At 49.5% G+C, this 20,638-nt stretch overlaps 1 protein-coding gene across 2 annotated transcripts in view; it reads right to left on the bottom strand.

Annotated features, from left to right (window-relative positions):
* The window catches only part of tent2 (terminal nucleotidyltransferase 2), a 111,086-nt gene extending 95,995 nt beyond the window's left edge, over nt 1-15,091 (bottom strand). The window contains exon 1 of one of the 2 annotated variants that reach the window (XM_038805567.1): nt 14,736-15,091. In XM_038805567.1, coding sequence (XP_038661495.1) covers nt 14,736-14,773 — 38 coding nt within the window. In that variant the 5' untranslated portion in view covers nt 14,774-15,091. The remainder of the gene's footprint in view (nt 1-14,735) is intronic. The other variant, XM_038805566.1, reaches the window with a different exon arrangement.
* Nucleotides 15,092-20,638: the final 5,547 nt, after the last annotated feature.

Below are 20,638 nucleotides of genomic sequence, written 5' to 3'. Positions count from 1 at the left end.
TGAGTTGGTTGGTACGTGACCTCAAACTTTAGTATCTTTTTCCTGACGGAAGAAGGTGGAAGAGAGTATGTCCGGGGTGCGTGGGGTCATTACGGTCTGGGGACAATGATTCAAATCCTACCATGGCAGCTGGTGAATTTCAATTCAATTAATAAATCCAGAAGGGAAAGCTAGTCCCAGTAATGGCAACCTTGAAACTATCATTGATTATCAGAAAAACCCATCTGGTTCTCTTATGTCCTATAGGGAAGGAAATCTGCCATTCTATCTGGTCTGGGCTACATGCGTGGTTGACCTTTAACTGCCCTCTGAAACAGCTTAGCAAGCCATTTAGTTGAAGGGTGATCAGGGGTGTGCACAAATGTTGGCCTTGCCAGTGATGCCCATATCCCATGGAAGATGGGAAGGGGGGCAACACGGTAGCATGGTGGTTAGCATAAATGCTTCACAGCTCCAGGGTCCCAGGTTCGATTCCCGGCTGGGTCACTGTCTGTGCGGAGTCTGCACGTCCTCCCCGTGTGTGCGTGGGTTTCCTCCGGGTGCTCCGGTTTCCTCACACAATCCAAAGATGTGCGGGTTAGGTGGATTGGCCATGCTAAATTGCCCGTAGTGTCCTAAAAAGTAAGGTTAAGGGGGGTGTTATTGGGTTACAGGTATAGGGTGGATACGTGGGTTTGAGTAGGGTGATCATGGCTCGGCACAACATCGAGGGCCGAAGGGTCTGTGCTGTACTGTTCTATGTTCTAAGAATTAAGAAAACATTTGAAGACATGAGCTCATATTCTATCAAGTTAATTAAATAAATTGGAATAAAAACCTAACATCAGTGATTATTCTAAAGACCTAACTGGTTCACAATTGTCCTTCAGGGAAGAAAATCTGCTTGCTGCCTTTACTCCATCTGGCTTATGTAGGACTCCAGACCCACAGCAACGTGGTTAACTCTTAACTGCCAGTTGTATTCATGAAGGTGGCTCACCATCTTTGCATCTAAGTAAACATACACATGTAGTGAACATGTTTGGCAAGCTATAATTACAAAGAGCAATGTGGGAATGAGACAGAGGCAATAACGAAAATAAGGTTTTAAAATGGCATGGACTGGGTGCTTAATATTCACAGGTAGGGAAGGAAGAAAAGAAGATGGGTGGCAATTTTTATTGAAGACATTCTGCAGGATTCTCCGTCGGGGTGGATCATTTGGCCTACCTGCAGCGCACCCATGCCAGTGCATTCCCAGACAGCGTGGGGTGGCCCACAATGGGAAACCCCATTGGCCAGCTGCGGGAATGGAGAATCCGGCCCATTATAGTATTGGAAAGAGCGGATGCTCTTGAGGGGGCAAGGCCAGAATCCATTTGGTTAGGTTGCAAAGCATAAGTGGTATGATCAGGCTTCAGGGTGTTTTCTTTATAGGCCTCCAAATCATAAATATGACTGGATGACTGGGGAGAAGCATATCTGCAGGGAAATCACAGATATGCAAGAACAAGATAGGAGAGAGCCATTGCTGGATCTGGTGCTGGGGAAAGAGATGGAACAAGTGGATCAAGTGTTAGTGGGTGGAACACTTTGGTAAGAGTAGTCACTATATCTTATGGTTTACATTAGCAATGAAGAAGAGCACAAAACAAACCGAAGTAGAACTTCGAACTTGGAAGAGGACTAACTTTAATGGGAACCAGGTTGGACAAAATGGAACCAGTTTGACATGAAAAACTATGATAGAAAAATGGATGATCTTTAAAGAGATGCTTCAGCTACAGGCTAGATACATTCTAACAAGAGGAAAAGGCAATTAAACTAAACCCAGGGATCCTTGGGTGAAAAGGGAGATGAAGAATATGATGAAACAGAAAGTTAGCAGAAGTGATGCATGTCACATGAATTCTTAAAGTGAGAACTAAGCCTGTGAGAACAAGACGCTGAGGGGAAATGAAGAGGAAAATAATACCAAAGGGCGAACATGAGAATACAATGACAGTCAACATAAAAGGGAACATGAAAAACGTTCCATCAGCATGTAAATAGTAAGCAGATAGGAAGAGATGGGGTGGGGGCTATCAGGAACAGAGGTGATATATACTTAAAGAACGCTTTGTATCGGTGTTTACCAAGAAACAGGATGCTGACAAAATATTGGGGGAAGTGGCAATGGCTGAGGTAAAGTGGAGCTGTAGCCCAAGGTCAGCCATAATGTGGTGAATGGTAGAACTGGCTTCACAAACATTATCATCTTCTCCTGCTCCGATTTCCTCTGTTCTGTCCCTTCTGACAAAATGCATCACTCCACATTTCTTTTATTCCATTTGTCATTTCATTGCCTAATGTGCTTCTCTTTTATGGTCCTCTTGCGCTTGATTGGCACTATCCTCAGTTCGCCACCCTTCAATCCTCTGGCACCTCCCCCTTATCAAGGAAAATAATGTTTCAAGCCTTCTGCGATCTCCCATCTCCAATTTCTATAGCGGCCCAATATGAAAGCCATCCTGACCAACCGCCATATCCAGTCAACGCACAGCTAGTCTTTCCAGTAAATCCTGCCCAGCTACGCTTAGGGCTACAGATCTATTTTCCAATTTGCACTCCAAATTCTGCAATTTCCTCAGACACAAAAATCGGTCTACCTTGGCCTTAAATTTAAGTCAACTAAGGAGCAGCCACAACCCTCTAGGGGGTACAGCATGTGAAAGGTTCACAACCAATGAGTGAAGTAATAACACTATCTCAGTCCTAAATGATCTGCCCCCTACCCCGAGACTGCACCCTCATGTTTTAGATGAAGATATCCAGTAGAAGCAATCCCTCAGTCTCCACTCTATCAAGCCCTTTCAGAATTAGATAGAGAAATACAGCACAGAACAGGCCCTTTGGCCCACGATGTTGTGCCGAACTTTTGTCCTCGGTTAATCATAGAATTTTGGACACTAAGGGCAATATTTCATAGCCAATCCACCCAACCTGCACATCTTTGGACTGTGGGAGGAAACCGGAGCACCCGGAGGAAACCCACGCACACATGGGGAGGATGCGCAGACTCCACACAGACAGTGACCCAAGTCGAAATCGAACTTGGGACCCTGGAGCTGTGAAGCAATTGTGCTATCCACAATGCTACCATGCTGCAAATTCTGTAGGTTTAAATGAGATTGCCTCTCATTCTTCTAAACTCGAGAATATAAGCTCTATTTACTCAGCCCATCATAGGACAACTTCCTCATTCCAGGAATCAATCTAGTGAACCTTCACTATACTGCCTCCAATGCAAGTATATCCTTTCGTAAATGTGGAGACCAACATCACATACAGCATTCCAGATGTGGTCTCACCAAAACACTGGACAATTGTACTCAAATTCTCTTGGAATAAAGGCCAACATGCCATTTCCCGTCCTAATTGTTTACTGTAACTGCATGCCAACTTTCTGCGCTCTTATACGAGCACAACCATATCTCTGAACATGAACAGTCAAAATAAATCTTTTTTTTATACTTACGACCAAAATGAATAACATCACAATCATAGAAAACCTATAGCGCAGGAGGCCATTCAGCCCATTGAGTCTGCACCAACCCTCTAAAAGAGTACCCCACTCCCCCACCCTATCCCCGCAACCCCACCTAAACTGTACAAACAGGATGGGTTACACCTGAACCAGAGGGTCACCAATATCCTGGGAGGGAAATTTGCTCCAGCTCTTCGGGGGGGGGGGGGGGGGGGGGGGGGGGGGGGGGGGGGTTTAAAACTAATTTGGAAAGGGGATGGGTAACTGATTTGTAGTCCAGGAAATAGCATTGCTGGACTTCAGAAAGTTGAGGGTAGTGCAGTACTAAGGAAGGTACCAAGGTCACAAGAGTGGACCGTAGGCATGAATGTGGTTTGACGTGTGTCTACTTCAATGTGAGGAGCATCAGGAATAAGATTGGTGAGCTTGAAGCATGGATTGGTACCTGGGACTACGATGTTGTGGCCATTACAGAGACGTGGATAGAACAGGGACAGGAATGGTTGTTAGAGGTTCCGGGGTTTAGATGTTTCAGTAAGATGAGGGAAGGTGGTAAAAGAGGTGGAGGGGTAGCATTGCTAATCAAGGATGCTATAATGGCTGCAGAAAGGCAGTTTGAGGAGGATCTGTCTACTGAGATAGTGTGGGCTAAAGTTAGAAATAGGAAAGGAGTCGTCACTTTGTTAGGAGTTTTCTATAGGCCCCCAAACAGTAACAGAGAGGAGGAAAAGATTGCAATGCAGATTTTGGATAGGTGCGGTAAGCACAGGGCAGTTGCCATGGGTGACTTTAACTTTTCAAATATTGATTGGAACCACTATAATTCGAATAGTTTGGATGGGCTGTTTTTATCCAGTGCATGCAGGAGGGTTTCCTCACACAATATGTGGATAGACCAACAAGAGGCGGGGCCACATTAGATTTGGTACTGGGTAATGAACCGGGCCAAGTGTTAGATTTGGTTGTGGGAGAGCACTTTGGAGATAGTGACCACAATTCGGCACTTTCACTATAGCAATAGAGAGGGATAGGAATATACGGCAGGGCAAGGTTTATAACGGGGGGAGGGGTAATTACGATGCAATTAGGCAAGAATTGGGGAACATAAGATGGAAACAGGTACCGTCAGGGCTAGGCACAATTGAGATGTGGAGCTTGTTCAAGGAGCAAATACTGCGTGTCCTTGATATGTATGTCCCTGTCAGGCAGGGAGGAAATGGTCGAGTGAGGGAACCATGTTTTACAAAAGAGGTTGAATGTCTTGTCAAGAGGAAGAAGGGGGCTTATGTAAGGATGAGAAAACAAGGTTCAGTTAGGGCACTTGAGGGTTACAAGATAGCAAGGAATGAGCTAAAAAAAAAGGGCTTAGGAGATCTAGGAGGGGGCATGAGAAGTCCCTGGCAGGTCGGATCAAGGAAAACCCCAAGGCTTTTTACACTTATGTGAGGAATAAAAGAACGACCAAGGTCAAGTTGGGGCCGGGCAAGGACAGTAGTGGGAACATGTGCATGGAGTCTGAAGATATAGGAGAGGCCCTAAATGAATATTTTTCTTCAGTGTTCACAAAGGAGAGGCGCCATGTTGTTGGGGAGGATAGTGTGATACAGGCTGGTAGGCTGGAGGAGGTAGATATTCAGAAGGAAGATGTGTTAGAAATTTTGAGAAGCCTGAGGATAGATGAGGATAGATAAGTCCCCTGGGCCTGATGGGATATATCCTAGTATTCTTTGGGAGGCACAGGATGAGATTGCACAGCCTTTGGCTTTGATCTTTATGTCCTCACTGTCTACAGGAATAGTGCCAGAAGACTGGAGCGAGGCGAATGTTGGCTCCTTGTTCAAGAAAGGGAATAGGTATAACCCTGGGAATTATAGGCTGGTTAGTCTCACTTCGGTCATAGGTAAATTATTGGAAAGGTTCCAGAGGGATAGGATTTATGATCATTTGGAATGATCCAGCTTAATCCAGGATAGTCAACATGGATTTCTGAGGGGTAAGTCTTGCCTCACAAGTTTGATTGTATTCTTTGAGGAGGTAACTAAGTACATAGATGAAAGAAGAGCAGTTGATGTTGTATACATGGATTTTAGTAAGGCGTTTGATAAGGTGCCCCATGGTCGGCTCATGCAGAAAGTAAGGAGGCATCGCATAGAGGGAAATTTGGCCGATTGGATAAGTAACTGGCTATCACATAGAAGACAGAGGGTGGTGGTAGATGGTAAATTTTCATCCTGGAGCCCAGTCACCAGCGGTGTACCACAGGGATCAGTGCTGGGTCCTGTGCTATTTGTGATTTTTATCAATGACTTGGATGATGGAGTTGAAGGTTGGGTTAGTAAATTTGCTGATGACACCAAGATTGGTGGAGTAGTGGATAATGTGGAGGGCTGTTGTAGGCTGCAAAGAGACATCGATAGGATGCGGAGCTGGGCTGAAAAGTGGCAGATGGAGTTCAACCCTGATAAGTGTGAGGTGATTCATTTTGGTAGGACAAATCTGAATGCGGATTACAGGGTTAACGGCAGGGTTCTGAAGAATGTGGAGGAGGAGAGAGATCTCGGAGTTCATGTCCATAGATCTCTGAAGATTGTCACCCAAGTGGATAGAGCCGGGGGTTATGCTGCAACTGTACAAGACCTTGGTTAGACCACATTTGGAGTATTGTGTACAGTTCTGGTCACGCAATTATAGAAAGGATGTGGAAGCATTGGAAAGGATGCAAAGGAGATTTACCAGGATGCTGCCTGGATTGGTGGGTGGGTCTTATGCGGAAAGGTTGAGGGAGCTCAGGCTTTTCTCATTGGAGCGAAGGAGGAGAGGTGACTTAATTGAGGTGTATAAGATGATGAGAGGGATAGATAGAGTGGACGTTCAGCAACTTTTTCCTCAGGTGGATGTAGCTGTTGCAAGGGGGCATAACTATAAGATTCATGGTGGAAGATATAGGAGGGATGTCAGAGGTAGGTTCTTCACTCAGAGTGGTTAGGGCGTGGAACGCACTCCCAGCTATGGTAGTGGAGTCGGACACTTCAGGAAATTTCAAGCGGCTATTGGATAAGCATATGGAGTGCACTAGAATGATTGGGAGTAGGTTGAGTTGATCTTCATTTCAGACTAGTTCGGCACAACATCGTGGGCCGAAGGGCCTGTACTGTGCTGTACAGTTCTATGTATGTATATGCACATCCTTGGACCGTAAGAGGCAATTTTAGTCTGGCCAATCAACCTAACCAACACATCTTTGGACAGTGGGAGGAAACCGGAGCACCCGGATAAAACCCACGCAGACACAGCGAGAATGTACAAAAACAGGGAAGTTACGCCCAACCTTTATAAAACTTCTGGTTAGGCCACATTTCTGGTCACCACACTTTAGAAAGATGTGAAGATCCTTGAGACAGTGCAGGTGTTTTATCAAAATGATTCCAGGAATGAGGGATTTTAGCTATAAAATTTGTTTGGAGAAGCTGGGGTTATTCACATAGGAACAAAGGAGATTAAGGAGAGATTTTATAGAGGTGTACAAGATTATGACAGGTTTATATATGGTGGAAAAGGAAAATCTGTTCCCATCAGCAATTGGTACTAGCATTGGGAGACAAAGATTTAGGAATTTGGCAAAAATACAGGGTAGATGCAAGGAAGAACCTCACTGACTTTTAGGGTGGAGGAAGAGGAGATAATCAATTATTTCAGAAGGAAATTGGATAGGGATGAGGGAAATAAAACTCTCGACTAAGGGCACAGAATTGTGGAATTGAACTGGTCGGATTGCTCTAAAGGAAGACGGCATGAGGTAGCAAATGGCTTCCTTTCAGTGTAGCAATGACTGTGAGTCTAAACTGTGAATGAGTAAAAAGAAACAGTCACTTCAGCGAGGTCTATTTTGTAATCATGTCCCATGTGAGTTGCTGATCCTAAAAATAGCACCAATGACAAACATGTCGTAATTTGGGGACTAATACAGAATAAATATTCCCCAGCTGCTCAATTAACACATTCGTCGCTAAAATTATAATTTGACATTACTTAAAATCAAAAGATGTTATACATAGAAACATACATACTGCAGAGTCATGAACAAAGCCCAATCCATCACACGAACCCGCCTCCCATCCATTGACTGTCTACACCTCCCACTGCCTTGGGAAAGAGGGCAACACAATCAAAGAGAAAATACCCCACCCACCCAGGGTATTCTCTCTTCCAACCTCTTCCATCGGGCAGCAGATACAAAACTCTGAGAACACGTATTAATAGATCAAAGACAGCTTCTTCCCCGCTATTACCAAACTCCTGAATGACCCTCATATGGACTACTAATCTCCCACGCATCTTCTCTACTGAGTAGTACTACACTCCGTATGCTTCGCCCGATGTTTGTGTCCATGTATTTATATTTTGTATCTATCATATGTCCTATGTTTTTTTATTTATAGAACGATCTGTCTGGACAGTACACAGAACAATACTTTTTACTGTACCTCGAGACACGTGACAATAAACCCAAATCCAAAAACAGATGCAGGAAGCAATTTGGCCCAGTGAGCCTGCTCCGCTATTCATGATGATCATGGTTGATCAGCAAATCCAACCCCTGATCCAGCCTTCCCTCCCCATATCCCTTGATGCCTTTAGCCCCAAGAACTAAATCTAATTCCTTCTTGAAATCACACAACATTTTGGCCTCAACTACTTTAGTTGGTGGTCAGTTCCACAGATTCACACTCTGGGTGAAGAAATTGCTCTTAGTCCTAAAAGGTTTACCCCTTAACCTCAAACTATGACCGTAGTTCTGGAATACCCCATCAGGAACATTCTTTCTGAATAATCATATAATAATCTTTATTATAGTGTCACAAGTAGGCTTACATTAACACTGCAATTAAATTTCTGTGAAAATTCCCTAGTCGCCACACTATGGCACCTGTTCGGGTACACGGAGGGCGAATTCAGAATGTCCAATTCACCTAACGAGCTCGTCTTTTGGGACATGAGGGAGGAAACCGGAACACCCAAAGGAAACCCACAAAGACACGGGAAGAACATGCAGACTCCGCAGAGACAGTGACCCAAGCCGGGAATTGAACCTGGGTCCCTGGCAGTGTGAAGCAACATACTAACCACTGTGTTACCATGCCGCCCTCTACCCTGTCTAATCCAGTTAGATTTTTGTAAGTTTCTATGAGATCTCCTCTCACTTTTCTAAACTCCAATGAATATAATCCTAACCAATTTAGTCTCTCCTCATATGACAGTCCCATCATCCCAGGAAGAAGCCTGGTAAACCTTTGTTGCACTCCTCCATAGCAAGAACATCCTTCCTCACACAAGGACACCAAAATTGTATACAACACTTCAGGTGTGGCCTCACCAACGCCCTATACAATTGCAGAAAAACATTCCTATTCCTAAACTCAAATCCTCCCACTATGAAGGCTAACATACCATTTGCCTTCTTTACTGCCTGCTGTATCTGCACGTGAACTTTCAGCAACTGATGAGGAAACCAAGGACACCCTGAGTATTATCTCGCTCAATTTACACCCACTCAAATAATAATTTGCCTTCCTATTCTTGCTACCGAAATGGATATCACATTTCTCCACATTATCCTGAACGTGCCCACTCACTCAGCCTGTCCAAATCAAGCTGACGCATCTCTGCATCTGCCTCACAATTTACCCTCCCACCTAATGTTGCATCATCTGCAAATTTGGAGTTAATAATTTTAGTTCCCTCATCCAAATCATGAATATATATGTGAACAGTTGGGGTCCTAGCACAAATCCCTGCTACACCATTAGTCACTGCTTGCCAATCGGAAAAAGATCCATTTATTCCAGCTCCGTTTCCTGTCTGCTAACCAGCTTTCTAGCCATCTCAAGACTCTACCTTCAATCCCATGCGCTATGTCGAAAGCCTTCTGAAAGTCTATATAAACCATATCCACCGTTCTCCTTGGTCAACTCTTCGAGTCCATGGATCGACTATTTCTAGGGCCACTTCCTTAAATACTCTGGGATGAATATTAGGAGGCCCTTGAGATTTATCCACCGTCAATCCCATTAATTTCCTCAAAAACATTCTCTATTACTGATTTTTTTCAGCTCCTCACTAAAAAACTTGTGTTTCCCTGAACATCCGGCACATTATTCATGTCTCCCTTTGTGAAGAAAGAAGCAAAGTACGAATTTAGTTCCTCAGTCATTTCTTTGTTCCCAGTTATGAATTCCCGTTTCTGACTGGAAGAGGCTTACATTCGTTTTGGTTAATCTTTTTCTTTACATATCTATAGAAACTTTTACAGTCAGATTTATTCCCCCCGCTATCTTACTTTCATGCTCCATTTTTGCCTTCTTAATCAAGTGCATCTTCGTTGAATTTTGCCTCAAGTCTACTGATTTTTCTTGCTAATTTGTTTGAATCTTCTTTGAATCTGATATTATCTAATTTCCCTTATAAGCCGCGGTTTGGCTACAGTTACCTTTGTACTCCTGCTTCAAATAGGGATGAAGACCTTTTGGAGTTCATTCATTCCTTGAATTCCTGCCAATGCCCGTCTTTCCTTTCAGTAACGTTTCCCAGTCCATCATAGCGAACTCATGCCTCATACCACCAATACATTTATTGAGATTCAAGACCCTGGTCTCAGAATCAACTACCTTACTACTGACTTTGAAAAATAATTCTATCATATTATGGTCACTCCCAAGGGTTCTGTCACAACTAGATTGCCAATGAATCCTTTCTCATTCAACAATACCCAGTCCAAGATGGCCTGTTCCCTTGCTGGCTCCTCAACATACTGGTCCGGAAACCATCCCTTATGCACTCCACAAATTCTTCCTCCATTGTACTTAGACTAATTGGACTCCTCCAATTTATATGCAGATTAAAGTCACCCATAATCACAGATGTTACTTTATCACATGGATCTCTGAAATGAGCGGAATGATGGTTGCAGCTTGGCAAAACACTTAAAACCTGCACATGCTGGCAATATGAATCAAAATACTCTCTTTAGGAACGATCAACTTCTCTTTTTCCTCCATGAATGCTGCCTAAACTGAGTTTTGTTTGGGCTGGGGGAAGAGCTGGGGGGGGGGGGGGGGGGGGGGGGGCAGGAATTGTTGAGGGGAGTTTTCTGGGCTTCAATTCCAATCTGTCAACTCAGATGTGAGAGCTACCCACTGCACCAAGTGGATGCTTCTTTTCTTTCTGCTATTGCTTAAAGTTGGCCACACACTTGGGAGCGCTCCCTACTCCTCTTTGATTAGCACTGAAGGATATTTACCAGCAACTGAAGCCCTTCAATTTAGCATTTCACAGAAAGCACGCACGTCTAACAAGGCTCCCTTGAGAAATTGCTTCAACTCCTTCGATGTTGCCTTAGTTTTCATTAAGATTCCAGAGATCAAAGCGAGCTGGCTCCCAACCTTTAGACTAGCAGATTCAGCTTTAGCAATCGGCAACACATTTTTAAAAAAGCACCACAATTATGGCAGTTAGAAATAAGAGACCGAAACATCAGTGCTCATAGGTACTGCTTTCCCAGAAGCGGCTCTAGATCACAATGTCATGATCTATGATCAACCTCAGAAATCTTTGACGCATTTACCTAACATGATACAACATGTCACACCAAAGAGAATTGAAACAAAAATGCTTGTATCACAATGGAGTTGAATTAAAAATAAGTCTGTGCTCTATCTGAAAGCCAGGGTTCACAGGCAAACGGTCACTATTAGCGACATGTTGTGCTACAGTAAATGGATAGGTGCTTCACTTGAGAGCAACAACAAATGTTATTGAAACATTGCACCTGGCAGGTACCAAGGGACAACAGGGAAATGCAAATTGTTACCAAATCCTCAACAATAATGTCAGCCCAAAACAACAAAATAACCCTCTGTCCAGAGTCCCAGCAGTAAGAGTTGGGGCGGGGGGGGGGGGGGGGGGGGGTGGGGGGGGGGGGGGGGGGGGAGAAGGGGGGTGTTGGGGGAGAAGGGGGGGTGTTGGGGGAGAAGGGGGGTGTTGGGGAAGCCGGAGTAGGGGGTGTTGGGGTGGGGGGGGTCGGGGTGTTGGGGGGGGGGGTCGGGGTGTTGGGGGGGGTCGGGGGTGTTGGGGGGGGGGGTCAGAGTGTGGGGGGGGGGTCAGGGTGTTGGGGGGGGGGTCAGAGTGTTGGGGGGGGGTTCAGAGTGTTGGGGGGGGTTCAGGGTGTTGGGGGGGTCAGGGTGTTGGGGGGGGTCAAGGTGTTGGGGGGGGGTCAAGGTGTTGGGGGGGGTCAAGGTGTTGGGGTGTCAGGGCGTTGGGAGGGGTGTAGGGGGGGCAGGGGAGGTCGGGGTGTGGGGAGTAATGAGGGTGGTGGGGATGAGGGGGGAGGTCAGGGTGTGGGGGGGCGGGGGAGGTCAGGGTGTGGGGGAGAGGGGGGGAGGTCAGGGTGTGGGGGGAAGGGGAGGTCAGGGTGTGGGGGGGCGTGGGGGGAGGTCAGGGTGTGGGGGGGCGGGGTGAGGTTCAGGGTGTGGGGGCGGTGGGGGGAGGTCAGGGTGTGGGGGGGGCGGGGGAGGTCAGGGTGTGGGGGGGCGGGGGAGGTAAGGGTGTGGGGGGGTGGGGGAGGTCAGGGTGCGAGGGCGGGGGAGGTCGGGGTGTTGGGGGTCGGGGCGGGGGTGGTCGGGATGTGGGGGGGCGGCTGGGTTGGGGGAGGGAGGAGGCTGGGTTTGGTGGGGGAGGGGAGGCCGGGTTTGGGGGGGGCCAGGATGGCGGGTTTGGGGGGGGTGGTCGCGGGTTTGGGGAGGGGGGGCGGGGGTGAGGTAAGGGGTGTGCGGGGGGGGCGGGGGGCGGTCAGGGTGTGGGGGGGCGGGGGGGGGGAGGTCAGGGTGTGGGGGGGGCGGGGGGGACGGTCAGGGTGTGGGGGGAGGTGGGGGGAGGTGGGGGGAGGCCGGGTTTGGGGGGGGGGGGAGGAGAGGGCGAGGCCGGGTTTGGGGGGGGGGAGAGGGAGGCCGGGTTTGGGGGGGAGAGGGGAGGCCGGGTTTTGGGGGGGGGGGGGGAAGAGGGGAGGCCGGGTTTGGGGGGGAGAGGGGAGGCCGGGTTTGGGGGGGGAGAGGGGGAGGGGACGCGGGGTTTGGGGGGGGGGGGGGGGGAGAGGGGAGCGGGTTTTGGGGGGGGGGGGGGGAGAGGGGAGGCGGGTTTGGGGGGGGGGGGGGAGAGGGGAGGCGGGTTTGGGGGGGGGGGGGGGAGAGGGAGGCGGGGGGGGGGGGGGGGGGGGGGGGGGGGGGAGAGGGGGGGGTTGGGGGGGGGGGGAGAGGGAGTGGGGGGGGGGGGGGAGGGGAGAGGGGAGGCCGGGTTTGGGGGGGGGGGGGGGAGGGAGAGGGGAGGCGGGTTTGGGGGGGGGGGGGGAGGGGAGGCCGGGTTTGGGGGGGGGAGGGGAGGCCGGGTTGGGGGGGGGGGAGGGGAGGCCGGGTTTGGGGGGGGGAGGGGAGGACGGGTTTGGGGGGGGGAGGGGGACCGGGTTTGGGGGGGGGGGGAGGCCGGGTTGGGGGGGGGGGAGGGGAGGCGGGTTGGGGGGGGGGGGGGAGGGGAGGCCGGGTTGGGGGGGGGGGGGGGGAGGCGGGTTTGGGGGGGGGAGGGGAGGCCGGGTTTGGGGGGGGGAGAGGGGAGGCCGGGTTTGGGGGGGGGGGGGGAGAGGGGAGGCCGGGTTTAGGGGGGGGGGGGGAGGGAGGCCGGGTTTAGGGGGGGGGGAGGGGAAGCCGGGTTGGGGGGGGGAGGGGAGGCCGGGTTTAGGGGGGGAGGGGAGGCCGGGGTTTAGGGGGGGAGGGGAGGCCGGGTTTAGGGGGGGGGAGGGGAGGGGAGGCCGGGTTTAGGGGGGGGAGGGGAGGCCGGGTTTAGGGGGGGAGAGGGGAGGCGGGTTTAGGGGGGGAGAGGGGAGGCCGGGTTTGGGGGGGGATGAGGGGAGGTCGGGTTTGGGGGGGGGGAGAGGGGAGGCAGGGTTTGGGGGGGGGAGGCCGGGTTTGGGGGGGGAGGCCGGGTTTGGGGGGGAGGACGGGTTTGGGGGGGGGGGGGCCGGGTTTGGGGGGGGGGCGGGTTTGGGGGGGGGGCCGGGTTTGGGGGGTGGGGCCGGGTTTGGGGGGGGGGGGGCCCGGGTTTGGGGGGGGGGGGGGGTGGCCGGTTTGGGGGGGGGGGGCGAGGCCGGGTTTGGGGGGGGGGGGGAGGCCGGGTGTGGGGGGGGGGAGGCCGGGTTGGGGGGGGGGGAGGCAGGGTGTGGGGGGGGGGGAGGCGGGTTGGGGGGGGGGGAGGCCGGGTTTGGGGGGGGGGAGAGGGGAGGCCGGGTTTAGGGGGGGGGGGAGGGGAGGCGGGTTTAGGGGGGGGGAGGGAGACGGGTTAGGGGGGGGAGGGGAGGCCGGGTTTAGGGGGGGAGGGGAGGCCGGGTTTAGGGGGGAAGAGGGGAGGCCGGGTTTGGGGGGGGAGGGGAGGCGGGTTTGGGGGGGGGAGGCCGGGTTTGGGGGGGGGGGAGCGGTTTGGGGGGGGGGGGGGGTTTGGGGGGGGGGCGGGTTTGGGGGGGGGGGCGGGTTTGGGGGGGGGGGCGGGTTTTGGGGGGGGGCGGGTTTGGGGGGGGGGGGGGTTTGGGGGGGGGGGGGGTTTGGGGGGGGGGGGGATTTGGGGGGGGGGGGGAGGTGGGTTTTGGGGGGGGGGGGGGGAGGCCGGGTTTGGGGGGGGGGGGTGGAGCGGGTTTGGGGGGGGGGGGAGGCCGGGTTTGGGGGGGGGGGGAAGAGGCCGGGTTGGGGGGGGGTGGGGAGGCCGGGTTGGGGGGGGGGGGGGGGAGGCCGGGTTGGGGGGGGAGGCCGGGTTGGGGGGGGGGGGGGGGGAGGCCGGGTTGGGGGGGGGAGGCCGGGTTGGGGGGGGGGGGGGGAGGTGTTGGACTCGAGCTTCTGCCGCGCGCAGCGTATCGGGAGCAGCCGTTAACTGTCGGTGGGGGCGGGGGATCAGGAACCCGTCCTGAGTCTCTGCCACCGGTGAGTTTAAACACAATCCGACACCACACACACAGCGCGCCATGGCCGTACGGGTCCGTTTGACTCAAGCCGCTGCCCATGGCGGATATTTAAAATAAATATAAAAACCAAGCTCCTCAGCGCGCGCGGGGAGAGCGGTCGTGGGACGAGTGTCTCTCGCTCTCTCCCTCCCCCTCCTCTCGACCCTTTAACCTCCCCTGTTCTGATCAAACACTCACCGAGTTTCTATCCTCCTCGGTACCCCCGACGTTTTCATTTTTTTTACGGAAGGTCTGTTGATGTCTGTCACCTACAACTCCGAGTAATAGGTGAAAGGGCACTGGTTTCGGTCAGCCTGACTGGGGAGGGAGGGGAGTGTGAGGTTGTCAGCATCTCAAATAAACTTGTCTCTTTTTCACGTTACCTCATCAGTCATTGTTAAGGGCCGTGTTGCGTCTTGATAGATGCCTTTGTGATTTGTTGACTAATTCCTGATTAAATGTCTGGAATAAAAAACGTTTTAAAAACGCTTGCTATTTTTAGCCCTTTTTCTGGTGTGAACTGGGGCGGTGTCTCAGACAGTCGCTCGGCTCAAGGATGACTTACTTCCACTTGCAGAGCAGATGGTGCAAAAGGGCTGGATAAAGGGAGTTGTTCGCAGGTTTGTGCGCTCCCTCTGATGACTCAAAACTTCAGCTCCAGGTTGTTCCTGAAGTCTGAATGTGTTTGGTGCCTTCCCAAACAAACCTTATCCACTGTGGTTGGTCACAAGCCAGGGACCTCCGTTTGATGTTTGACCTCTTCAGATATGCTTTGAGGCTCAAGTGTTTCCACTGCCTCGTGCCATGGGGGGGGGGGGGGGGGGTTATCTCTGAGTTTGTTTATTACGTTAATTCACCCTAAAAAACAATTTCCTGCTGTGATTGATTATGAGGGGAACAGTTGCTGGGTGGGGGGTGGGGGGGGGGGGGGGGGAAGAGAGCATTTTGGGCAGAGTGGATGGGGGAAGTGGTATGCAGAGCTGCTTTTGAGTGATTAGTGCCCAGATGTTGGGCATCTTGGCTTGGAGAGGACTCTTTAAATATTTTTATTGAAGACTTTTCATTTATAACAAACAAAATGATGTGTTATGTACTGTGGGATAACACAGGCTTCAACTCGATGCAGCTTTAACCAAAAGATATTCCAGACCTTGAAGTTAGTTCAATCTAATTTATTGAACCAGTCGCACAGTTCTCTATGAGTTCGACTCTCTCCTAATCTAAGTGCGGTTACTCTGTCTGACTGAACCAGATTAGCTCTTAGCCATGTGCTGGAGGTGTGATACGGTACATACACCCTGACTCACTCTGTAGATGTTCACCAGTGGAAAGAGGCGGAGTGTGAGTGCCTCGTGCCTTTTATAGTGAGATACCACCCCTGAGTGTCCTGCCTAGTCATGTCCAGTTCTCTGTGTTCATTAGCTGCCTGCCTGTGCCTGTCTGTATAGCATATTGGGCTAAATCGCTGGCTTTTAAAGCAGACCAAGGCAGGCCAGCAGCACAGTTCAATTCCCGCACAGGCGCCGGAATGTGGCGACTAGGGGCTTTTCACAGTAACGTCTACCACATTGAAGCCTACTCGTGACAATAAGCGATTTTCATTTCATTATATAATATCTGCATGTCTGCATATGACATAAAATACACAATAACAACATGGAAAATGGATATTACAAGCACAGTATTAGAAAAAACAACCAACTATACAAATCCATCCAGGAAAGAACTGTCGTTCCCCAACAATTAAAACGGAGAACTAATTCCCCCCCCCCCCCTCCCCAAAACAGCTGATGATGATTCGCTTCTTCCCCACTGTCACCAGACTCCTAAATGACCCTCTTATGGACTGACCTCATTAACACTACACCTGTATGCTTCATCCGATGCCAGTGCTTATGTAGTACATTGTATATCTTGTGTTATCCTATATCTATTTTCTTTTATCCCTTTTTCTTCCCATGTACTTATGATCTGTGGAGGGCTCGCAGAAAAATACTTTTCGCTGTACCTCGGTACACGTGACAGTAAACAAATTCATCCAATTATGGTTTTACATATATTGTTTCTTTTGTTGGTGTATCTATACCAAAAAAGCTCAATAAAATGTTTATTAAAAAAAAAAAAATCTTTATTGTCACAAGTAGGCTTACATTAACACTGCAATGAATTACTGTGAAAAGTCCCGAGTTGCCACATTCCGGCGCCTGTTCGGGTACACAGAGGGAGAATTCAGAATGCCCAAATTACCTAACGAACACGTCTTTCGGGACTTATGGGAGGAAACCCACGCAGAGACAGGGAGAACTTGCAGACTCCACACAGACAGTGACCCAAGCCGAGAATCAAACCTAGGACCCTGGCACTGTGAAGCAACAGTGCTACCCACCGTGATACTGTGCTGCCCACAGATGTTCTTTTTATCTGGATAGGCACATGAACAGACGGGGTATAGAAGGATGTAGGCGGTTGATCTAGATAGGACCCGTGATCGATGCAGGCCTTGGAGGGCCAAAGGGCCTGTTCCTGTGCTGTATCTGTTCTTTTTTTCAGGAGACCCAAAAACTTACCATCCTGGAACAGGACCAAACCATGTGGGTGGGATGAACAGGTCCCAAAAAAACACTGCTCACGCCTATCTTACCAGTCCCAAAAAACAACTGCTTCAATCTAGCTTTAGTTAGTGTGAGCCCTATGTACCACCTTGAGCTGAATTGGACTAAGTTAAGAGGATGTGGCGTTCATCCTATGAAGGGCTTCATAATGCACGTTTGTTATCTAAAGTGGGTCCCAGCTCTCCCTCCCCATTTTGTCCCTACCTTGTCAAGTAGGGCAAACCTCCGTTGACAAGATTTGCCCATAGATGTTGGAAATGCTCACCCCATCAGACCCTGCAAGCGATGGGATCCTACTCAACAGGGAGGGTTACAGAGCCGAGGGGAATGTGGGAAAAGCTTTCGAACAAAATCATGCTGGAGGGTAACAGAAACAAGTTCATCCATGAAGTTGAAACCTTGCGATAATACCTCCAAGGAATGCTCAGCGGACTCTTGGGTCGTACCTGCCAAATAAAAGAGGCAATAAATCTATAATCTTAGCGAGAAAGGATTTGAGGAGAAATATCTGGGGGCACTGAGAAATAAATAAAAACTTTAGGAGAATATTCATTTTTATAGTCTGGATCTTGCCTCCCAAGGACAGAGGGAAATTATCCTACTTTTGCAATTCGGACCTCACCCTGCTCACCAGACTCAATCTATGGAGTGAGGGCCACCCGGATCCCTAGATACACCTCTGGCAAGATGTAACTAATACCCCCAGATCTGTTCCCCTCCCTGGGGGGTTAACTGGAAAACATTCACTCTTTTCCAGGTTCAGTTTGTATCCCGAAAAGGAGCCAAAGCTCCTGAACAGCTTCATTATTTCATCCACAGAAAAGACTGGATTTGTAATATATAGAAGTAGATCGTCGGCATATGGGGACACCCAATGCTCCCCCCCCCCCACCCCGTTCTATCTCCCATTTATCCCACGATCTCAGCACTATTGCTAATGGCTCAATTGGCAGCGCAAACAGGAATGGTGACAAGGACATCCATGCCTACTACCCCTACTTAATCAGAAATATCCAAACCTTGAAGCATTGGTGTGTAAACTGGCGAGGGGGAAAAAGAGAACATTAAATAATCGCCGCACATTAGGCAACGATTGTCGACCTTTAATGAAACCTGTCTGGTCGTCGGCTATCACCTCCAAAACACATGTCTCCAAATGCAGCTCCGACACCTTAGCCATCAGTTTGGTGTTGACGTTTAGGAGAGAAATGGGTCTATAATAAATAACCACATTCAGTGGGACTTTTATCTTTTTTCAGAATAAGAGATATAGAAGCCTGGGAGAGTGTACTGGGGAAGGACCCTCGCGACAAGGAATCGTTAATCATGTCACTATCAGTGGGCCTGACCTGACTGCATCAATCCAATGCCCTTCAGAACTTCCTCTGGGTTCAATGGGGCCCCCAACTCCTCCTGCCTTTCTCCACCATTGGAAAGAACTACCCATCTAATAACACAGACGTGACCAACTTATTCTCCAGGGGCTCTAGCAAAGGCCAGTAGGAAATTTTCAAACATAAACAAAGGGATGCTGAAAAAGTAATGAAAAGAGCAAAGGTAAATTACGGGAAAAAAACAACTGGCGCAGAATATCAAAAAGGATAGCAAACTGGTACATAAAAGGGAAGAGAGTCGCTAAGGTGAATGTTGGTCCCTTGGAACACAGAAATGGCAAAGATTCTAAATCAATACTTTGCCTCAGTTTTCACGGTGGAGGACGCTAATACCATTCCTATAGGAAGGGGCAATTCAGTGGCTCTGACATCCATCATCATGAAGTGATTAGAAAGGCACGAATCAACTCCAGCCTCCCAGATTACCTTGATCCACTAGAGTTCGCATACCGCTGCAACAGGTCCACAGCAGACACCATCTCCATGGCCCTGCACTCTACCCTGGAACACCGAGATAACAAAGACACCTATGTCAGACTCCTATTTATCGACTGCAGCTCAACCTTCAACACCATCATTCCTACGAAACTCATCTCCAAACTCCTTGGCCTTGGCTCCTCCCTCTGCGACTGGATCCTGAATTTCTAACCCACAGGCCACAATCAGTAAAGATAGGCAACAACACCTTCTCCACGATAATCCTCAACATCGTTGCCCCACAAGGCTCTGTCCTCAGCCCCCTACTATGCTCCTGATACACCTATGACTGTGTGGACAAATTCCCCTCCAACTCGATTTTCAAATTTGCTGATGACACCACCGTAGTGGTCGGATCTCAAACAATGATGGGACAGAGTACAGGAATGAGAAAGAGAATCTGGTGAACTGGTGCAACGACAATACTCTCTCCCTCAATGTCAACAAAACGAAGGAGATTGTCATTGACTTCAGGAAGCATAGTGGAGAACATGCCCCTGTCTACATCAATGGGAACGAAGTAGAAAGGGTTGAGAGCTTCAAGTTTTTAGGTGTCCAGATCACCAACAACCTGTCCTGGTCCCCCCCATGCCGACACTATAGTTAAGAAAACCCACCAACGACTCTACTTTCTCAGAAGACTAAGGAATTTGGCATGCCAGCTATGACTCTCACCAACTTCTACAGATGCACCATAGAAAGCATTCTTTCTGGTTGTATCACAGTTTGGTATGGAGCCTGGTCTGCCCAAGACTGCAGGAAACTACAAAAGGTCGTGAATGTAGCCCAGTCCATCCACCAACCAGCCTCCATCCATTGACTCTGTCTATAATTCCCACTGCCCTCGGAAAGGCAGCCAGCATAATTAAGGACCCCACGCATCCCGGACATACTCTCTTCCACCTTCGTCCGTCAGGAAAAAGATACCAAAGTTTGAGGTCACGTACCAACCGACTTAAGAACAGCTTCTTCCCTACTGCCATCAGACTTTAGAATGGACCTACCTCGTATTAGTTAATCTTTTCTCTGCACCTTGCTATAACCTGTAACATTATATTCTGCAGTCTCCTTCCTTCCCTATGTACGGTACGCATTGTTTGTACAGCATGCGAGAAACAATACTTTTCACTGTGTACTAATACATGTGACAATAATAAATCAAATCAATCAAATTCAAAGGTATAGAAAGCAGAGGTAATTCAACATCAATAGGGAAATGGTACTCAACAAACTATTGGGATTGAGGGCAGAGAAGTCCCATCCCCAGGGCCCGATGGCATACATCCGGGAGTGTAAAGGAAGTGGCAGCAGAGATAGTGGATCCAGTGATTATAATTCCAAAATTCCCGGAACACAGGAAAGGTTCCAGTTGATTGGAAAAATGTGAATGTAACGTCCTTATTCAAAAGGAGCGAGGCAGAATGTGGGAAATTACAGACCAGTTAGTTTTAACATCTTTTGTTGGAAAATTGTTAGAATCAATTATCAAGGATATAATATCAGGACATTTCAAAAGCCAAAGCGCTATCCATCAGAGTCAGCATAGTTTTATGAAGGGAAAATCATGCTTGACTAATTTGCTGCAGCTCTTCAAAGATATAACAAGCAAAGTGGATAA

Source organism: Scyliorhinus canicula, chromosome 8 (genome assembly GCF_902713615.1).
Source record: "Scyliorhinus canicula chromosome 8, sScyCan1.1, whole genome shotgun sequence".
NCBI classification, from domain to species: domain Eukaryota; kingdom Metazoa; phylum Chordata; class Chondrichthyes; order Carcharhiniformes; family Scyliorhinidae; genus Scyliorhinus; species Scyliorhinus canicula.
This window is presented reverse-complemented; position numbering and strand designations above follow the sequence as displayed.